This window comes from Phasianus colchicus, chromosome 18, assembly GCF_987193195.1.
Source record: "Phasianus colchicus chromosome 18, bPhaCol1.hap1.1, whole genome shotgun sequence".
Lineage (NCBI taxonomy): Eukaryota > Metazoa > Chordata > Aves > Galliformes > Phasianidae > Phasianus > Phasianus colchicus.
In genome coordinates, this window is record NC_143453.1 from 2,111,391 (window position 1) to 2,133,352 (window position 21,962).

Sequence of the window (21,962 nt, forward strand, 5' to 3'; positions counted from 1 at the left end):
CCTGCCACCAGATTCCACTGGAGATCACTAATTCAGATCCTACTCTAGCTTCCAGATAGTCTAAATGTCATGGACCCAAACGTCTCCTGCCATAGCATCTCTGCACCACAGGTACACTTCTCCAGAGTGCCAGCTTCCAGTCGTTTCTCCAAAACCCCAGTATATCCTCTGCAGGCTGTGCTGCTGTGGTGCTCACCTGCAGCTTGGACCACTGAATCCTGCCCACACAGCGGGCTGCATTCCTCCAGGCATGCTTTGCACCGTAGATCAGCTCTGTGTCCCGCAGCTGGTAGGTGTCGGTGGCTTCAATCTCCTTGGTCACCTCCTCCAGCCTCTCCATGTGGGCCTTGGAGCCAGATCTGTGTGGGCAAGGAGTGGAGGAGATGGCATTCACCAGTGTGGTTGGAGGGCAGAGTCCTGCTGCTCTCCTCTTGGGAGCATGTACGTGCACACGTGTGTGCCTTCAGATAACAGGCGGCCAGATGCAAATGGAAGAGATCAGTCCTTTGTGTGGAAGCACACAGCAAGTGCTATGAATGCAACTCCATGAAGAAACAGCTGCCCCACGGTCTTTGTGTTGACTTGCAAGAGTGAAAGGTCAGCATGAGCAGCCTCTCCTCTGGCCAGCACTTACCTCTTAATGGAGGAGTAGTACTGATCAATGAAGTCTTTAGCCAGGAGGAGCACCTCCTCTTTTGGCCTGGTGTCTTCTGATTTGCGGACATGCTGGCTGGGGGTCATCACAGAGCCCATGCAGATCTGCTCAGTGCATGCGGTGGTCTGGCAGAACAAAAGGAGGCAAGCATGGTTACATCCAGCTCTGTATTTCCAAGCAAAAAAACATCTTAGGAGCACTGTGATCCACTCATCTATGTTCAGATAACTTTTAGGCAGTGCCACCAACCCTACTCACCATTGCCGTCTTGAGATGCAGAGTGTCGTGGAGCACAGAGCCTGTCTCCCAGTTCTTGATTTTGACAAACCGTGGGCATTTGGAGGGGCTGCCATTTGCTGCACTCTTCGTCGGGGACTGCCGCCCCGATGGTGCTGGCTGGGCAATGGAGAAGACAAAGCACAAGGTTAATGTTCATCAAGGAGATGCAAGGAAAAGCCACGACAGCAAGAAGTGTCTCTTGTTAGTGAATGCCTGTGCTTAAATCTTGGTGGCGGTGCAGTGAGAAAAGGTGCACGATCCAAATTATTTGGCAGCATTTGAGAATTTGCAATGGAGCTACTAACTCTCAGTGCAATTGAGAATTCATCTCTGCTCACCAGACAGCCAGACCTGTAGGAGGAGAGTTAAAAAACAGAAGTGACTGAGATGAACACTGTGTTCAAGTTTCCCAGTGGAGGACATACCTCTGTGAAGTGTACGAGATGTATCTTTTTAAGGAGCATCACCTGCTCAGGATCTGCACGTGCCAAGCTCAGCCTCACAGATATGCGCCCTCTGAGACAGAGCTAACAACCTCTGAGCAAGCCAGAGAGATATCTGCTTTGATAGCAACGGAGGAAGAACGCAGGAATAAGGACGGATACATTATGCAAGTGGGAGGGCTGCTGAATTATGCATGGTCGGATTACTTCAGTGTCAGCTCTGGATCTCCAGCCCACCTCAGTGCTCTGCGTCAGGGCGCACTCACACGGCACGTCCTGAATTACATGCCAACGTAAGCAAGGGGCTTGGCCAGCCGTGAGCTTTGGCTGCCCCTTCTGCTTGCTAGCACTTGTGTCTGTGCATGCTTTCAGGTCTCATGTGCAGTTCTTGTGATGTGGAGCTCTGCTCCCCCCAAGAACTTGGAAACTTGAAGAGCAGTCTGTGTCTGCTGGGGTATCGTGGCAGGGAAATCTACAGTGGTCCTGGGAAATAGAGACACTTCTTTTGGGAATCACATCTCAAATTCAAGTGTACTTCAATAACTGCTGCTGGAGATTTTCAAGGGGAAACCTGAGCCCACAGCAGGGCCAAATCCTGCTTGGGTTTGGTGCCCCTTGAAGGCTTGCATCCCTGCAGAACAGGTCTGTGGGCTGGATTTTGATGTAACCTTCTTCTGTGAACTCTGTAGCTTGTGTCTTTTTCTAATCCATCCAGAAAGGTTTGCTTGTTTTAAGTGTAGAGGTGGCACTGCTTTCAGATTTTCACTTCTTGTTGGTGGTTCTGTTGTGAAGCGTAGCTCTGGGCTCTTGCCATGATCATGGCTCACGGAGCAGCAGCAATAAATCCAGTGTTACAGCCCTGGTCCCCAAAGGACCAGGATAAGAACAGCCAGCACACAGTGGAGGAATCTCTTATTTCAGAACAAGCTGCTCTGCTGATGAGCAGACCCAGGGGGAAAGCAGTGGGGGCCAGAAGGATGACAACAATGCTGTTGTAAGAGCATTGAGAGACCCAAGAGCACACCATGAACCCAGGTGTAAGACTGAGCCCAACCTTGGAGCAAGAAAGCGCACAGTCCAAGCTGGTGGATATTGGCTGCCTAACAAATTATTCTATTCTATTCTATTCTATTCTATTCTATTCTATTCTATTCTATTCTATTCTATTCTATTCTATTCTATTCTATTCTATTCTATTCTATTTTATTCTATTCTATTCTATTCCATTCCATTCCATTCCATTCCATTCCATTCCATTCCATTCTACTCCACTCTTCCCTATTCTACTCTAATTTATTCTATTCTGTCTTAAATCTCTCTCAAAATGGCTCCCTTTTTGTTGTTGTCTTTCCCCTCCAGATACCTGCAAGGTTTGCATCCTTGCTGAAAGTGGGCCACAGTCCCAGGGTGTGCTGAAGCCCCAAGAAGTGGGGGTACCACACCTCCAACCACGGCACAGAGCAGTGAAGAGTGAGCAGCACCCAGAAGGACCAGGGAAGGACTCCATTGGCGTATGCCTTCCCTGCACAGCACTGCTGGAGCCAAATATTACTCCAGCTTCTGCCAGGGAGGCTGTGCGTGATGCTGTCATGTTTTAATTAGGCAGCTGTGATACCAGTGACTCAGGAGGGGCGGTTAGGTGCACGTCGCAGCAGACATTATGCAGCACCTTCCATGGGCAGCATGGGCACTGATAGGGGAGTGCAGCTCACAGGCTCTCTGCAGCCTTTAAGGAACTCTTATGAACTGGAGGAACACACTGGGTGCTGCCTGGATATAGTGGGGCTGGAGCGTTTCCTCCTAGCCTGCATCAGCCCACTGGCTGAAAATGTGTTCTTTGTTGTTATGGAGCTGTAAATCATCCTCACAGGCACGGAGCTGGTGCACGTCCCTTCCTTTGCAGCCTGTGCATCCATCCCCTGTGCCATCCTGGGGCTCCAACAAATCAATCCGCATGGCTGCAGCACAGCACTCCTGCTGGAGTCAGTGCATCTCCCTAGGGCTTAGGGCTCCTGGGAAAGAAGCACAGCACACGTTGTGGTTTTGCAAGAAAACCCAAAGTTCAGACCCAGAGAAGGGATGGATGCCCAACTGCCTTTCAGTACCTTATTACAAGCATCAGTGAGCACTGCCCACCTGGCTGAGCAGCTCCAACAAATCCTGCCTTAAAGCTCTTAGAAGTAGCTGGGGTTTGGCTTGATGTGAGAAGTTCAGCAACATTCCCACTGCCCTTTCTGGCAGCGAGAAGCAGCCCTGCCTCCAGAACAGTGCTGGGATGAGAGGGATCAAAAGAGAGCACGCACATTGAGCGGGAAGGAAAATAAAGAGTTTAACAGCAGCTTAAGTCTGGGGATTTTGGCAGCCTGAACATGGAGAGGAATTAAGCTCTGAACACAGAAGGTTATAAAGTGCTTATAGTAACAGACACATCCACGCATGGAGCTTAGTGAAGGAGGCAGAGTGGTTGTGGTTTCCAGAAAGGGAGCACAGCAGTGACCTGTCCCTAGGAGCTGACATTGAGACCTGCACACTGAGCATGGGGGACACCAGGGCTCTCAGGGACATCCATCCATCCATCCGTGGGACAGCGGGGCAGAACATAGAGCGGCGATGGGGAGTGGGTTGAGTGTTAGTGAGAGGTTCTGCATGGTGTTCATGGCACAGCTCCACGGGGCAGTGGGCACGGACCAGAGCTGTGGGAGCTCAGGGAGCACTGGGACACCACTCTCAGCCATAGAGTTGGGTTTGGGTTGTTGCATGGGGGGCCAGGAGCTGGATTCAGCAATCCTTGCGGGTTTCTTCCAGCTCAGGATGTTTTCTGGTTCTATGGTATAATCCTATGAGCATTGCATGGCAGCTCATTGGAGCTGGGAAGAGGCACCAGACAGAGGAATTTGCTGAGGGCGTTCCTGAGCTGAGGGAATGCTGATTTTCTCAGAATTTTCTCAGATTTCATGTGACCATGAAATCACTTTGTTTCCCTCCCTTGGAGAACACAATGTCATCCTGATAGGGAGAGGGCGGGCAAGAACACACAATCCCTGGTTTGGTCCCCATGTCCTGACCCATGGCTGGTTAATCCCAGCGGGACACACACTTGACCACGCAGGCTGTGCCATGCTCACGCAAATCACATTGTCCCTGGGGTAATTCTGCCTCTCCCTGGCTTCGCTACAAGTGGGAGTTAATCCATTTCTGGCAAGGGAGCCTGAGAATTTATGTCCATGCAGCATCAGGAGATGAAAAGGTGCGGTACAACACGTAATCTGAAGTGCTGTGTTGAATTGCTGTCATATAAATCAGAATGACCTTAACAACGAGGCTCAACTTTTTACCTATGAAAGGGACAATGGTCCCAAAGGAGATTTGGGAGACATGTCCCGGCCATGCTCCCATTGCACCTTGGCACTGTGGATGAGGGGCACCCTTCCCCTGCCCAAGCTATAGGGAATTTGGCTGCTGGACCAGATGGGCTCAGTACACTATCAGCTCTCAGGACTAAGGATCCTCATGACAACCCAAACAGTCCCTGAAGGCCATCCGTGGGGTGAGAGCCTGCCAGAAGGGTCCCTGCTCCACCACCCATCCCCTCCCAAAGCAGCACAAAAGGCGGGTGCTTACCTGCTCTGCTTCAGAGTAGGGGTTGTTGAGGACCACGGGCGCATTGCTCTTCCCCCACAGGTCACCAAAGACACGATCGTTCTCCATCTGAGCTGGGAAGGCTGTCTGCAGCTTGTTCTCCCCTTCCCTGAAACTGGAGGGTTAAAACCAGTGGGGTGAGCAGGCTGGGGATGAGCAGCAGCATCAGAGTTGTGATTGCTCCGGGTTCTCATGGAGCAACTTCAAACAGGAGCAAAAACTCACAAGTTGTGCTGAGGGAGTGGAAGGAACGCTCTGCCTTGGCCAAGAAGATGAATCACCTCTGCGAGGGAAACCAAAGCACAACTGCAGGAGACCTGCACCTGCTTGGTGCCCTGCAGCGTACCACACCAGCCCCAGTGGGGTTATGTCAGAGACTGCCCGAAAGAAAGCAAGAGAGCAAACAAAGAGTTTGGAGAAGGAGAGTCGTGCACATTTCTAGCCTTGCAGCAAAATCAGATGTGTTTGCAGACAGCGGTTGGTGTTGATGAGTGGAGGAAAAGAAAAAAATCCAAGGAAAAGTCGGTGCTCCCAGGAGGGAGAGGCAGCGCTCTCTCCTCTCCCTGACCTTTACGGATGCTGCAAACGCTGGCGGGTGCGAGCGGCTGTACCTGGGTGGATCTGTGCAAACAAACAGGCAGCCCGCCCACACGGCGCACATCTGTAAGTCTGGGGACGGGGACGTCCCCGGTGCCGCTGCCCCTGTCTGCACAACACGACTGATGGAGCTCACTGCACCATGTCTGCCTGCGTGCTTTGTCTGGGGACCGTCTGCAGGGTGTTTGTGAGGCTGCTAAATGCCATCCAGGCAGCGGATGGAAAACCACCACCATACGAACCCACATAAAAGAGAAAAACAGAGTCTGGGAGATGTGAGACCCAGAGCGCGTGGGCTGCAGCATCCATGAAGGCACTGACAGCCCCAGTGATGCCACGCTTGGGCAGGAGTTTCTCAGCTCCATAGGTTGTGCTGCACGTGGCCACGGATGGGTCCAGCACAGCGTGGTGCTGCTTTGCCCTTCCTCAACAACCCGACTTGCTGTGAGCGCTGGCAATAGTAGCGCTCCCAGTGTCAGTCCTTAAAAAGCTTCCAGATGTCTCTGAAGTCAATAACGAGCCTTCCCATTAACAGCAGCGGGCTCTGGCACCGACCGAAGCAGGACGTGGTGCTCAGGACATGATTCACACCAGCACGGTGCTCTTGACACCATCTCGAGGAGACACATACGCACAAACAAATCCAGTCTCATGACCTCCTTCACCCTCAGCTTGGGTGAAGCTTAAGCAAAACACTACACTTAAAGGCTATCTCCCTGCTCTCTAACTTTTCAGCAATTTTTCTGCATTTACAGCATAACATTCAGCTGCCAAGATACCACACTAGGCTCCTGGACATCTTCCAGACATTGGCTGCCTTAGGGCGAACATGGTCAGTGCCGTGCATGAGAAGGGTACAAGTGTCATCAGGGCAGTCTGTACCCAAATTTGTGCCCCCCAACACCAAAAAAAAAAAAAAAGGTGGTGAGAGAAAAGAAATTTGCTGTATGCTTCGCATCAGGACAAGCATCTTTGCTTTTCCAAACCGTATACCAACCTAGAGCAGGTTGTTGGCCGTTCTTGATGCTGCTGGGGACCAGCACAAACCACACACTCTGTGCTTTACCAGCCCATCAGGGTCACTGGACACATCCCCTCTATGTAGGGGATTCCCAGCAGCAGGACAGCATCATGAAATCCCATCAAATCTGGCTCTCCCAGCAAGACAATCCCAGCTGCTAAACCTCCTGGAGAATATAGGGAGGTGAGGGATGCCTCATCCCAGCAGATACCCAAGGTCAGGCTAGATGGGGCAGTGAGCACCTGATCAGCTGTAGGTGTCTGTTCATTGCAGGGGGGGTGGACTAGATGGCACTTAAAGGTCCCTTCCAACTCAAACAATTCTATGACTATGTGATTCTATGGATACCCATTTCCAAAGCTGCACATTCCTGCCCCCTTATCCTGAGCCCCAAGACATCAGAGAGCATGAAGGTTGATGGACACAGAGCCTGTGAGCATAACAAACGATGGGCATGCACAAAACACCCTTTGTAGCCAATGAACATCCATGTCCTCCTCCAGGCACAGGCTGGTACCTGTGCCAATGGCACGGAGGATGGCCAGATGCTCAAATTAAGTCATCGTCATAGTCAGCCACTCTGTGCATTAGAATCATGGAATCATTCAGGTCAGAAAAGATGTCTAAGATCCTCAAGTCCAACCCAACCGCACTGTGCCCACTGACCATGTCCCTCAGTGCTACATCTCCACACTGAGCACCTCCAGGGACGGTGACCCCACCACCCCCAGGGCAGCTGTGCCACTGCTCCTGGGAAGGGAGAGTAGACAGAAGCAGGGAGGATTTGATGAAGAAAAAATACGAGATGCACCATCTCACAGTGCGATCCATGCAGTCATTGGGGTTGGGCGCTCAGAGCTCCGTGCCCTGTTGCACATTCGCACCTGGGACAGCACCAGGTTGCACGTTGCTGTTTTGGCTTGCACTCGCAACAAAGTGGGATCTATTGCAGAATCTGCAGTGAAACCATCAGCTGAAGCTGGTGCTGGCTCTGGTGGGGGCTGCCCCCACAGCACAGCAGTTGTGCCCTGGCTGAGCAAGAACAGATCTCGCTGGTTTACTCACAAGTATCCGGCTCTTTCAGGGAGATAAGCGAGGAGAGAAAAGCCCATTCAGAGCCTTGCTCCAGTCCTAACCCAGATGGAGGGAAAAAAATAAAACAAAAATCAATAGCTTCATTTTACAAATATTTCCTGCCCGTTCCTTGAAGCTGCCCTGTGTGCAGGCAGCAGCGGGGTCTCTCAGACCCACTGTTTTCCTCCCTTGGCCCCATCCCCGGGGTGAGCTGCCCACGCAGGATGCTCCTGGCCTGGAGACCCGTGCCAGCCTCCAGGCAGTGCTTCCAATGCGCTCAAAACCTGCACACTTGGATTGGAGCAGGATTTTGGGAAGGGACCTTCATTTTTTTCTGTGGTTCTGAAAGTAAAATGACTGCTTAAAAAAAGGCAGAGGAATCCTGTCCTCCCCCAGCCGCGCAGATTGCTGTCTCACCTCGGAAGGAGCATCTGGCTGTTTGGGAAAATGAGAGGCACCACTGTTTTCTTTTGACTAATTTGATGATGTTGCAGTGCTCGGAGTGATGAAGCAGAAAGGAAGTTGCTGAGAACAGCCCTTTGAGAAACATCTCCAAAGCTTTTCCAAAAAGGAAGGAAAAAAATATAAATATATGAGCAAAAAAAAAAAAAGAAGTTTGTCACTCGGCTCCTTTGAATTTGCTTGGCAGCAAGCTCTCTGATTTCCCAGGCAGAGATGAGAGGCACAACTGGCTGCTGCCATCCCCAGGGGCCAATTTGGGTGAGGTGGTGGGGATGGCCGCACACTGGGGGCTGGAATGCTATTGAGACATGGCTCCATCCAAGCCAAGGTGCCAAAATTTTGGGGCCCACGTGGGACGGTCACCCACACACAAGGGAAAGGACCACAGCCCCACTCGTTACAAGAGCAGTTCTCAGGGTCAAGGCACCCAGTGCAGGAACTGGGATGAGTGGAGCAGGGCTTCAAAGGAGTGCCGTGCCATAGGAGAATGCTAAATGGGGTTGAATGGGTGCTGGCAGATAAAGACCTGGGAAGAGATTGCGATGCCCCAGTTAATCCCAGCATCATTCAAGCCAATGTCAGGCATGACCCACAGCTGTCCTTGTCCCCTTCCAGCCATGCTCAAAGAGCACCCAGAGGAGCTCAGCCTCAGTACCTTATCTGCAGCCACATGCAAGGTACCAAGAGCCCCCCTGGGAGAGCCCGGCACAATCAGCGTGGTGAGGAGGAAGGGTTGCAAGGGGAGGAAGGGGAGGGCTGCTCGCTGCCAAGGCTTTGAGCTTCACCATGTCACAGAATGCAATCACATGATAGTCCCAGGGAACCTTTCATTTCAGAGGTTTTAAAGTTTTGTGTCCAACTGCAGAATAATGAAGACATCAGAAATGCAAATGGAATGTTTTGAACAACACAAAGAGATTTTGGCGGCAGCGAGGGAGGTGGGAGGAAGAGAATTTTCTCGTATAGAACTGCAAAATTACGGGGTTTATTCCAATGCAGGATGGAGCCTGAAACCTTCGTAAACAGAATCCCTGCTCCCAGCACTCTGCTCCCTCCCAGGCCCCCACACTGCCATTTCCATCGTGCCACTTGTGGTAGGGAGCTGACCTGAGCAGAAAAATAAATCACGGCAACTCGGCGGGGTGGAGAGGGAGGAAAGATGGGACATGACAATCTCCCCAGAGCTCAGAGGGAAAACAGACCTAGGTTCGCTGGCAGGGAGTGAATCAAACTCTATTTTTATTTTCTAGCCCACGGTGAGCCTCGTGGCAGAAATGCCAGCTCTCATCATACCTTGCTCCCCACTTCCACTCTGATTTATGACCGACCTCACGGCAGACAGCTCCAGCCACAGAGCGGACGTTCAGCCTTGGCTCATCCCATGAGCATGCACCATGTCCACGGGGCACCTCAAACTGGGCAAGGAGCTAAGGATGGGTCACTGCAGGAGCACAGACTCTGGCTGCAGGGGTTGAGGATGAAACGATATTTTTTTTTTGCTATGCGAACTTCCCGTCTTTCTTGCGAGAAGCAGTGCTGAGATCCTGCAGCATCAGGTGTAATCCTCGTCTCTTTCAGCAAAGCCCACCTTGAGCAGGAAAGATTCTGCTGCTCACAGATAACCTCAGCCCCGTGCTGCCCCTCCGTGCCCTGGGAAAGCTGTCAGAGCTCAGCAGCCCGAGCGGCTCTGACAAATGCTGCGGGCAGTGAAGGTCAGCACCAGGCAAGGATGGAGATGGAGCAGGGTGGGGCCCGGGACCTGGATTGATGGCCAAGGGGTTTGGGCTGCGGGTCTGGAGGTCAACCTTGGGCAACAGTTTGCACCCTCCTGATAATTAGTTAGAGCCCTATTGCTGTTTTGATTAATGTCAGCTCCGCTCATTCCCCCCAGCCTGGAGAAACCCCTGCCCGCAGCACCATCAATCCATCAAGGCTCGCTTCGTTTTGGGCATTTTTTTGGCATCGACCAACACATCTTTCCGCTCTCCATCAGTCCCTGATCTTCCTGCACATCTCCAGACCAAGAAAACTCTCCCTGCAGAAGCCCTTCTCAATGCCGAGCTCTGAGACCGAGCAGAGGAGGGGACACATCCGCAGCAGTGGGTGCGGACTGCCCTTTCCCTGCAGCACAGCTCCCAACAAATCCCCCCCAGCACATCCCCCCCACCCAGCTTCTCCCATTCTGCCACAGGAGCAGGGTTGCAACTCCTCATCAGGCGGAAGATTGAAGGCTAATTTCGATTGAAAAGTGGATTTTCAACTCCAAGCCACTTATATAGATTTTTAAAGGGTATTGGAAAGTGAATGAGTTGAGCTTTGAAGTACCCACTTTGTTAATATTTTTGTTGGTTCGAGGTCCTTCAATTTCGGTGAGTTTAGAGTGCTTCAGTTTAATCTCTTCAAGAGTAGAAGAGATTCCTCAAAGAAAGAAAGAAAGAAAAAAAAAGAACATTTTTCATTTCCCACAACCAGAGCAGAATTTCCTTGGTTGAGATATGGCTGTTGGGCTGGGGACGAGGGGACATGGGGAGCTGGGGCTGCTCCATGCCCCCAGGGCTTTGCTGGGACACCACAGCTGTCCCAGTGAAGAAATGCTCTTGGAGCACTCTGATGTGCCTGGGACTTGGGTCTTTACATCACCCATCAAATCAGCACAACATGCTATTTATTTCCTAAGCCTCCCCAGCTCCCGCATCTCCCTTTCTTCTGCCACCTGCTCCAAATTTTCCATCTTTTCATCTATCCCTCACAACAGCTTCCCCTCTTTCCCTGCATCCCATTCCCATCCCGCTGCGTTGTATGATGATTTTGGGAGCCATCCACCAGCACCTCCACCACCAAACACCAGCACATTGCACCCAAGGTAAAAAATGTATGCAAGGACCTACCAGTCCACCTGGACTTCTATATCCCTTGTCTCTACCTTGCAGGGCACATCTCCACCGCCGTCCTTACTGCTGCTCTTCAGGAGGTCCAGGACAGGCTCAATCTCCTTGAGAAGCTCGTTGTCTTCCACTCTGCCATTGAGACAGAGGTGGCTGCAGGCGCTGTCTTTCCCCTTGTTGCCATCCTGCCCTTTGGGGCCGGTGACCAACCCGTTGACATGGACCACGGGCTCCACTTCCCGCCCCGTCTCCCTGGTCCAGAGAGAACCCATGGCCGCGGGCAGCTCCTGGCCGTGGAGGTTGGGGTTGGACAACTCAACAGCTCTGGGTGCAGGGCAGAGGGGCCGGGTGACACGGATGGTTTTGGGCGTCCCGTCGCCTGCAAAGGTGGTCTCCAGGTGAGTGGTGAAGCCCTCGGGGCCGCGCAGGATGAGCACCACGTAGGTCTCGGAGGCAATGCTCCTCAGGATCTCCAGCGCGCTCTCGTAGCTGGTGTCCACCAAGGGCCGCCCATTGACAGCTAAAATGATGTCCCCAGCCTGCACGAGGCCGCTCTGCTCAGCAGCTCCTCCCCGGATCAGGTCGGAGACGATGACGGGCGGCTTGCTGACGCGCTCCTTCACCAGGAAGCCCAGGCCCCCCACCTTGCGCTTGAACAGCCTCACCGAGATGACGTTGGGCTGCAGCTGCTGCACGCTGAAGGCGTTCTCCTCCATGGCAGCCACCTGCAGGCTGGGAGCTGGATGCTGAGAAGCGGGGCGCGATGGGGCTTTGAGCACCTCGTCTCACTGCAGCACACCTCGGGGCTCTGTCTGCAGCATCCTCGCAGCAGGTGTCAGCAGGGTGAGGGGCAGCGGGGGCATCGCTCAGCGAGCATCAGGCAGCAGTTCAGTGTCAGGTCCTGCAGAGCATCCCGTGAGCTACTCAGGCTGCGGGTGGGACAACAGCTGCTTTATCTAGGGGAGAAGACAACAAAGAGAGAGGAAGAAGTGACATGGGGTAGATAGAAAGTGCCACAGACACCCACACGGAGCAGCCCAGCCCTGCAGATATCAGCCACCAGGCTGCAGCCTCTCACAGTCCCATGTTTGCATTCCCTCACTCTCCTGCAGAGCAATCCTCACTGCCTGCTCAGGAGGGGATGGAAAGGCGAGCAGGGAGCTGGAAGGGCTGCAGGACAGCCCTGTTCACACCCTGCCCTCCCTTCTCCAGGAGCAGAAATTCCTGAACACGCAATGCAAAGCAGAGCAGTGTGGAGCTCCACAGGGTTCTGCTGGAGATCTGCCTATGTTTTGCTGAGCGTCTCCAACCCGATGCGTGAGATGAGTCAGGGGGAGTGGGATTCACACCCCTGCCCAGGGCACAATCTGGCCCATAGGCACCTTCCCACTGAGCCCATTTCAGTGCACCAGGAGGGAGGGCAGCAGCCAGTAGCAGAGGGAGGTGGTAGGAAAGGACAGTCAGCTCCACTCACCCGGGCTCTCACTGAGCTATTTGCACTGACAGGCGTTTTAAAGCCTGCCTGATGGGATCGCAGCTCAGCTCCTCCTCTCCCCATACTCTATAGCACTGAGGTATAATGTAGGGCTCCCCCGAGCCCAACAGCTCCTCACAAGCTGCCTGCACTGGTAGCAAGCCAACCCCAATGCCTGGGGGCCCTGTGCATCTGGGCACAACTGTGCAGTGCCCACGGGTCATTGGCTGCCAATGGGGCTGTGTGCTCACACTGCTAACGGCAGCTCCCAAACCCACTCTGTGTTCCTCTGTCATTTCTGAGGTGCCCTGGAGATGTTTCTCTCCGGAGCTGTGCTGTGGTGTTTAGCAGCCAGCTGAGATGCAGATGGTGCTTCTTGCTAAACCTGAATTCTGGGGAGGAAACGGAGGGCACTAGGTCTGCAAACTGAATGCACTGATGTAGCAGAATCCTCCTGATCCCACAGAGGCACCACAGCGGGGATGTTTGCACCCTCAGCATCACCAGCTGTGCCCGAAGGACCAACTCCTTCCTTCTCTATCCCATCTCCACATCCCCAGCCCCACATCTCCAGCACTGAGGGAGTCATCAGGATCCCAAATCCTGAGCAAGTCTGAGCCATGCAGGATTCATTTCCAACACGATGTAGGAACAAATGGCTCTGAGAGCTGTGTGAGCAGCACTCAATGCAGGGCCACCAGCCTCCCCTGCCATGGGGTCAGCCCGGTGTTTGCTCTGCGTTAGTCACTGCTGCAACAGTGCTTACAGACCCCATGCAGTGTGCTCACAACGAGCCCAGCGCTGCGTTCGCTGCCCCTTCAGCAAGGATAAGTCCCCACGGCCCCAGAACATGCTGCCTTCTGTGCTCAGTGCTGCGTTTCTACCGTGGGGCATGATTTAGATGAGCCCCAGAGCACCGACTCCATGCGATGTCTCAGGGAGATGCTGTGCTGGCGGTGTGGGTTGTCGGGCTCGGCGCTGCCTCCAAGCACCATTAGCAGCCTGATTTATGCAGCCGGCAGCAGCAGCAGGTGTGTCAGGTCGGGCGTTCAGAGCTGCCGTCTCAGTCCTTCAAATCAGCGCAGTGAGTGGTGTCACTGAGCTCTACTTGCACGGAAATGTATTTCAGCCTGGAGAGGGGCTGTTGCTGTGTGCCCCCAGTGCATTACACATCCTCGGCTGGGCAGTCTGACTCTGCCTCAGTTTCCCTCAACTTGAGGGAAGCCAACTTGAATTCCCAGAAGGCAGCAAGCTTTCCCTGCTGAGCTGCAAGCTTTCAGAACCTCATTGCAGTATTACCGAAGCATTAACTCCCTCCAGTCTCAACATCCACCTGTGCAGCTGTGCCTCATTTTGTGGGCATTCACCAGTGCAAGAAGAGCTGCAGCACATGTACCCCTATTGCAGGTGTAGGGGCACGGTGTAGCTTCAAGGGCGCTCGCATAAGGAACAAATCATGAAATCATTAAGGTAGGAAAAGACCTCTCGGATACCCAAGTTCAACTCCAGCCCAACCCCACCGTGCTCACTGACAGTGTCTCTCAGTGACACATCTCCACATTCTTTAAACACCTACAGGGATGGCAGACCCTACCACTCCCTGGGCAGCCTGAGCCACTGCATCACCACTTTTTTGGAGAAGAAATTGTTGCTAATACCCAGTCTGTCGCTCCTCTGGCACAGCTTAAGGCCATTCTCTCTCATTCTATTGCTGCTACCTGGGAGCGTACCAACCTCTACCCCACCACAGCCTCCTTTCAGGAGTCGTGGAGAGCAATAATGTCTCTTCTAAGCCTCCACTTTTCCAGACTGAGCCATCGCAGCTCCCTCATCTGCTCCCCATAAGACATGTGCTCCAGACCCCGCACAGCTGGGGTCCCTTCACTGGACATGCTCCAAAAATCTTACACAAGCCAACAGAGAAAAGCATTCCGAATGACCAGATAACATTCCAAGCAACAAACTCCAGCACATGCCTTAATTGGTGATTTGATTTAAAAAGCAAAGCGGAGGGGAAATAAATCTCCTTCCCTTAAGCACAATCCATTGCCCATCACAGCCACAACCTGCGGGCTGGGCAGAGCCAGCGTGGACCCAGAGCCTCTGGCGTGGGCAGCCTGCATGCCCCTGCCCTCGCAATGCGATTTCAAGTCTTGTCTCTCGTAAATCATCACTGCGGTAATGGCTCACATTTCTACGTGCCAGCTTTAAATGGACACCATTGTCTTATTTAATTAGTTTTCGTGGGATTTATGCCGCTCAACGCAGAACCCCAGGGCTGATGGATTTATGCCCGTTTAATTTTTACAACCCGTGGAGCGTCAGTGACTCTGATGAGGAGCAATGGGATGCAACATATGCACAGTTACTGTAAACCGGCATGTTTGTGCATCTGAAAATGGAGCATTAAAGTGATTCACTGGCAGGCAGCTCGCTCATGCCAGCCCTTCTGCGTGCTCAGACCACATCGTACCTGCGTGCACGGCCCTTCCATCCACTTCCCTCCAGCCCTCCTGATGTCCACACGCAGCTGCTGCTGAGCTCCACACCCCTGTCCTCCATCCCATCCCTACTGCTGGGATCTGGGGCACTGCATTAGCTGCACCTTCCTGACAAACCCAATTTACACCAGGTGTGAATTGAATCATGGAATTGTTTTGCTGCTCATACAACAGCCCCCTGGCAGCACCCAGCTGCAGGGCTTTGTTTTAGGGAAGGCAAATTTTTATGCATTTGCTCGTCACCACAAATCTGAGCTGAAGCCCCTGGCCTTTGGGCAGCCCCAAATCCCTTTCACCTGCGTATTTACACAACCACTGCCTTTGGTGTTCACCCAAACCATCCCTCTATAGGGAATTAAACAACCAAAGGAAGCCTGATCCACTCTGTGCCTCCCATGTGCTCCATGTCCCTGTCACCTCAGTGCCACCAAAACATCACCATGACCTCGCTGTGATTTACCTGCACCCTGCCCCACCTGGTGCCCCACACTGGGCAGGAGGCTGCGAGGTGATCGGTTCCAGTGTTGCCAAGACAACTCTGTTGACAAAATCCCTTCTTTTTTTTTCTTTTTTTTTTCTTTCTTTTTTTTTTTTTTTTTTTTTTGGCTGACAGAAACCCGGTTTTGTTTTAATTTGGAGTTCAAGGCTGAACATATTTCCGTAGCACGGCTGCCGTTTCTATTTTACTGTTTCATACAATATTTTCTTGGCGCCTGCGGTGTGCACTGAAACAGAGTTTAGATAAAACCGTCAGTTCCGCCACTAACCCCGTCGCAAACTGATGTTCCTATTAGGGCTCGGCCCATCTGCAAAGCATAAATTTCACCACGATCAATTTGCCAAGAGGACTGGAGTTACACCAGCGACTCCAGTGTGACAAATGAGAGCCGTGTTAACACAACAACGCTTTGTCCTAAATGACAAAATAGGTAGATGGGAAATAAATGAGAAAATACCGTGTGATGGATGGCACTGAAACCCAATCCCAGCACGAGAGAGGAGTCGTGGCTCCATTTGGAATAAAAGAAAAAGAGAATCTGAAATTGCAGCAGGTTGGCTCAGGCTGCAACTCCTGAGCCGTCCGCATCGATGGGGCCACTGCTGGGAGTGAAGCTCCCGGCTCAGTGCTCCAATAGTGTTGGTCACCCCTCCAGGACACTGAGTAGGAACTCACCTCATTGTCACCACCTTGCACCAAGACTGCTTTGTGCCACTATTTACAAACCGCTGAAAAATATCGGGCTCTGAGCTCCTGGTTGCACCATCCCTTGGGTTTTCCATCAGCACGTGTTGCCATAGCACCGACAGCGGCAGCAGTGCTCTCCTGGGACACATCCCTTGTCCCACGGAGGGCTCTGGCTCTGATTTGAGCATGATTGGGGTGGGGGGATGTAGACTTTTCAGCTTCCAGCATTGTGCTGTGGGTGCTGCCCCAATGCTCATCTCCCCTACCTCGTGGGACAACCCTGTGCTGCCTTTGGCTGAAGCACCCCAATGGGACCAGTGCCTTCAGCTGAGACACAGCTCGGTGTACTGAGGGATGAAGGGTGAGTTCTGCTCAGAAAACAGCCAGATTTTATGGCTCTAACAGCAAGGATGGGCTGTGTGCTTTCAGCGTGTCTGAAAGCATAAGCCCGAAAGTCTGCAAAATGGGATTAAGACAAGCCTGCCCTAGAAGGGTACTGCAGGATCTCATAAAGCATTTCGGAATTGTCATGTAAAAGAGGGGCTATAGAAAGAGTTGTATTAGCATAAATACCTCCAGTTTTATCTACACACATGCAGCACTTGCAGGCTTCAGTGCTCTGCATATGGATCAACATACCGATAGCATATGGGCTTTGCAGCCATATATCTATACAGCATGTTGCTGGTTCCCATGGCCATACCCAGAGCTCCGGGTGGGTGCTGGTTTACCTCACATTGCAGCTGCCTTGCAGGGCTTGGGCTCTGGCATCACACAGCCCAGCGGGGCTCCTGTGGGAGAAGCAGATGGAAGCGAACGTGCTTTCATCCAGCTCCAGTCACAGACAGTGGCTTACAGCTCCTTCTCTCCTCGGGACACAATGTGTTTATTTTTGGATACGTACAAGAGATTGGATCACGTCTATAGATTTCACTTAATACACAGATACAATCAGAGCAGCGGGAGCAGAGCAAGGGCTTTTCACTCTCATTTGTACTCTGTCAGAACCGGTCCCTTTCTATCAGGATTGTCTTTCTTTAGTCAAAACTGACGGTATCAACAAGTATCAGACAATACCCCCATTACTTGGGAAAGGTAAATGCTAATCTATGCGCGCCGAGCTCATGTGACTTATCGGTTACTATATATAGTTGTTTTCAGGAGCTGATTTGGGCAATCTGGCAGATTTCCTGAGCCTTTTGTACAGACTCACTACAGAAACACAAAACACAAAATACGCGAGGCAAGCAGCTGGGAGGGGGGAAGAAATAAAACCAAGAGGGTCGCAACACCCCCAAGGGCTCCTGTCAGAGCGCTCAGCCCCAGGCACGAGGCAGTGATGCCCCTGCCTAAGATGGCCTCTCTGGAGCTCACACTCAATCACTGGCAGTGGGGATGGGTGGAAAGCAAAGGGTGTGAGAGCTCAGAGCTGCTCACAGGGGAGCGTAACGCTGCTCCCGGCGCAGATGTCTCATTAGTGCAATATTGCCCCAAACCATGGCTGTGCCAGGAGAGGCTCTGCACCAGGTGTTTGTTTGCAAACACGGGCACGTTCAAAAGCTAGAGTGGTGGGTGCTGGTGGCATCAGTAAGAAAATATTCTGGGTGACACAAGCTGGAAGGAAACAGATGAAGAAATTGCTGACACAAAAATCAAACTCTTCAAAAGAAGACTTCTCCACCAGAGACCTTTAACTTGAAAGGAATAGCAAAGGTGTGCAGCTGGACACCTACAGCATAGTGTTATTTTGTACACCCCCACCACTAAACCTCCCCACAGCTCTCCATCCATGTCCTGTTCTGCATCCTGAGCCCCAGCAGTGGGGGATGCAGAGGAGAGGGAGGCAGGGAAGCAATTGGGCACGCACAGCAGTTGCCCCCAGCCCTGCAATCCCACACACCTCCCATCAGAAGGAAGGAGACACTTCCCCTCTGTATCAGTGAGAGGCGGATCAGTTCCTCGGGGACTCAGCAGATAATTGTCAAGTTGCCTGCCAGAATTTCCTCATGACAGTCGGAACTTGAAAGCGTTGGAAGAAAATGTCTGCACCTGGGCTATGGAGCTGAGCGGGGAAATGCCCTGCAGGGCTGGCAGTGGGGAGTGATACCCACCGACACCCACCCCAGCGCCAGGGGCTCCAGATGTGTGCACAGAGGTTCTTTTCTGTCTTGCCAGAGAAAACCCAAAGCTTTCCATCAAAAGCTTTCTACCACCCCAGCTGCTGTGTGCAAAGCAAGCCGAGAGTGGGAGCGCAGGCAGGGCCAGTTGGGTTCAGCTCCTGCACTCCCTACACCGCAGCTCCCGGCTGTGCTGCAGAGGGAACTATCGAGGTCCGCTGTGCCCGGGTGGGGACAAACAAGAGACCAGGGGGTCCTGCCCTGTGGGGGGGCAGGAGCCAGCCTTGAGTCCCAGGGTTTTGATGTGGGGTTGCACCCGGTTACTCCTTCCCCACCCAGATCTCGCTCCCTCCCCACCCCACTGCCCTGGAGACGGAGGGGACACGCTTGGGGCAGGCGGAGCAGCACTGCGTGGGGTGGGGGAGGTGAAGGGGCATATCCAGCAGCCTCGAGCCCCGCGCAGCGCCGGGGTGGGGGCACGGGGTGCGGGTACAGGGTGCGGTCGGGGCGCGCGTTCAGCACCCTGGACAGCTCCGGCAGCGCCCGCGGCCATCGGGGAGCTGCTGTGGGTCCGGGTGGGACCTGCGCCCCCCCGGGAACCTACAGATCTGCCCCTGGACCCTGCCTATCTCCCCCCTCCCCCTCCCCTGAGGACCTGCAGCGTGCCGCCCGAGAACCTACATCCCACCCCGGGACCCCGCGCACCCTATGGGAATCAACACCCGCCCTCCCTCCCCCCTTCCTCCCCCTCCTACGCGACCCAGACCTGCAGTTTCCCTACCCCAGCCGCTGCCGGACTAATTACATCCGCCCCCCCGCCCCTTCTTCGGGCAAATTGCCACCCGTCCCGGGCACACTGCCCGCTTTTTCCATCCAAATTGGCCCCCTGCCTTCCCCACGCACACCGTCCGCCTGCTCCTCTTAAACTGCCCCTGCTTCCCCCCCACCCCAGAAAACTGCCCCTACCCCTGCCTGCGCCTCCCCCCACCCCAGCCAACCACTATGCCGCTCGCCCCATGCAAACTTACTGCAAAGAGTTGCAGGGAAGGGAGACAAGAACTGTGCTCCCCCCGCAGCTGTCTCAGCCCCCCCAGATCCCGGGGGTGTCATGGGGGGACCTGGTGGATGAAGTTTGCGGCGGATCCCCCCGGGGTAAGAGGGAGCGCGGTGGGGACATACCGATGGCTGCGGGGTGCCGCGGGGCTTCCGCACCGCAAAGTTTCCCGGAGAAGCGGTGTAGGATTGGGGGCTTTCCCCCCCCCACACACACAGTCCCACCACCTACCGTGAGGCAGAGCTGAGCCGTCCCCGTCCTCGTCCGTGCCCGGAGCATCGCTTCGCTCCCGGCAGCTGCGGAGGGACGAGCGCGGGGCTGTGCGGGGAGGGAGCGCTCCTCGCTGCGCCCCTTTATCCCAGCATCACCGAAACGAATCCGCTTTGACGTCCAACCCGGGTTTTTATGGGTGTGGAGCGAGCCGGTGCAGCCCTCATTAGGAGACACTCCGCTCTCCAAATCATACATCTTTTATATAACCTCATTTCCAGCCCGGCTTCTCCCCCCCTTACTGATGAGCATCACCCCCTCCTCAGCTCCCTTATCAATTAAAGAGCCGAGAGACCCCCCCCCCTCGTCCCCTCTGGCCCCTGCTTGTTGCTGAAAACCCCACTCCGTGCCCTGCAGCCCTCCACGGCACATCCTGGGGCAGGGGGGCTCAACCAGCTCAGCCCCCCACCCAGCCCCACACTCCCAGAGAGCCACAGCCCTCTCCCTGCACCATGCTGCTGTAGGGGGCAATAAGACAATGGGGTTCCCTTTTTCTCTGATAGCAAGCAGCCTCCCTCCAAGCTCGTCCCTGCACCCCTGAGCCCAGGGCAGGTGGTACCAGTGTGCCCCACTGCCCCCAGTGAAGAGTTGGGCACTGTTCAGGGGCTGCACATGGGGGAGAGTGCAGGGAAGGGACTCCTCCTCTCTCCATTTCCCCTTCCGACCTGCCCCTGCCCCCAAAAAGGCCCAGTACAGACCCAGGCTTGACATCAGACTCCAGGCTTTGCAATTGTGCTCATTCCCATGGCAACAACAAACACATAATTATAGATATATAATATTATATAAACCCCACCGGGCGCTTGGGCAGGAGTTCCCCTGCACACAGCCCCCTCCCAGAGCACAGGGGCAGCTCCCCTGGAGCAGAGAAACACAGCTGCAGCCCAGCACACAGCCATGGCTGCCCGGTGCTCAGGATGCTCACGGATAAACCATGGCACAGCGGGTGACTAAATGACAAAACTTCCCTCAGGGAGGGCAAAGCAAGCAGCCCTGATCCTCCCTGCTGAACGGGGACTCTCACAGAGCTGGCAAACAGGGGAGGATGGCAGCAGCTCTTTTGGGGCTGCACCCCCCTGCTCCTCTTGCTACTCATACATCAAGCTGTAACGCACTGTCTGGGGCTAATGAAAACATAATTATGCCTATTTAGATGCAGGAGGACTAATTTAATAGCAAGCTTCTAAATGACATCTGCTGTGCTCCATCGGGCAGGGAAGCCTGCCCCACAGAGGAGCGAGCTGCACGGGGTTGGGTCATGCAGGCAAAGAAAGGCTTCGTGACATGGTCATGGGCCAAAAGTTGTCACCTTCAGCCTGGGCAACCCAAGAACTTCTTCCCTTGATATGTGATGTGAGATCCCACCGCCTACCCTGCTGGAGAGGAAAAATAGGGATCAGAGTAATAGGTGCTGGGCTCCAGACAGAGGGGCTCCAAGCAGCCAGCTCTGGTTGTCCTGCCCACCTACCCCACTAACAACCACACAAAACCCACTAGGAAGAAGCCAAGCTGTGCTCTATGTGTCACCAGCATGGCCATCATCATCCTCCTCCCAGGACGCTGCCCTGCATAACGCTTAGCAGAGCAGTGCTCATTTCTGTACTGGCTGAGGCTTTGCCCACAGGGCCCACAGCACAGCACTGGCATCAGAAGGAGCTGGTGGCCTCCGCATGTCCTGCACTGGGGGGGACTCAGCCTCCAGCTGTGTCACAGCAGCCACCCCCAGATGTTGGGTTTGGAAAAGGTCTCAGTGTGACAACCAACATCCGCACCTTTCCTCCTCCAGCAAGGAACACTCAGGGCAGGGTTTCTCCATCGGGATTACACTCCTGTAACCCTGCCCTATCCAGCCCAGGCAGCCCAGGGCCCTGGGGAAGACACCTGCACAAATCACCCCATGCCCCAGCCATGCACTGAATGCAAATAGCTCTATGAGCGAGAGATTGCCCAGCTCAGCTTGTGGCGGGGGGACAGCGCCTGCCCTGCCCCTTCCCACGCTCCCCCTTGCCATGAAATCAGCTCAGTGCCATTTCCCTCCAGCCATATGCTCGCAGTGTTACAGGAGCCAAATATAAACACAGCTCTTTGCTCACCCAAGTTTTCTTCTCCCCCCATCCCAGGCTTGCTGCCCTCCCCTCAGCCTCACCCACCTCCATTGGGAGCTGCAGGGGTCGGGGGGGGTCCCAGCAGTGGGGAATATGCTCAGAGATCCCCGGCAGCCAGCAGTGCAGATCACACACACACACACACACACACACACACACACACACACACACACACACAGAGCCAGTTGCTATTTCCATGC

The 21,962-nt window shown here is 53.9% G+C and overlaps 1 protein-coding gene across 4 annotated transcripts in view; it reads right to left on the reverse strand.

Annotated features, from left to right (window-relative positions):
* The window catches only part of NOS1 (nitric oxide synthase 1), a 53,445-nt gene that overhangs the window by 19,996 nt on the left and 11,487 nt on the right, over nt 1-21,962 (reverse strand). For 3 of the 4 annotated variants that reach the window (XM_090152536.1, XM_090152535.1, XM_090152538.1), the window contains exons 1-6: nt 19,619-19,848; nt 11,059-12,011; nt 4,999-5,131; nt 914-1,051; nt 635-780; nt 197-359 (exon numbers count right to left, since the gene is read on the reverse strand). In XM_090152536.1, the coding sequence (XP_090008662.1) occupies nt 197-359; nt 635-780; nt 914-1,051; nt 4,999-5,131; nt 11,059-11,771 (1,293 nt within the window). In that variant the 5' untranslated portion in view covers nt 11,772-12,011; nt 19,619-19,848. Of the gene's footprint in view, nt 1-196; nt 360-634; nt 781-913; nt 1,052-4,998; nt 5,132-11,058; nt 12,012-19,618; nt 19,849-21,962 lie in introns of those variants that run through there. The other variant, XM_090152537.1, reaches the window with a different exon arrangement.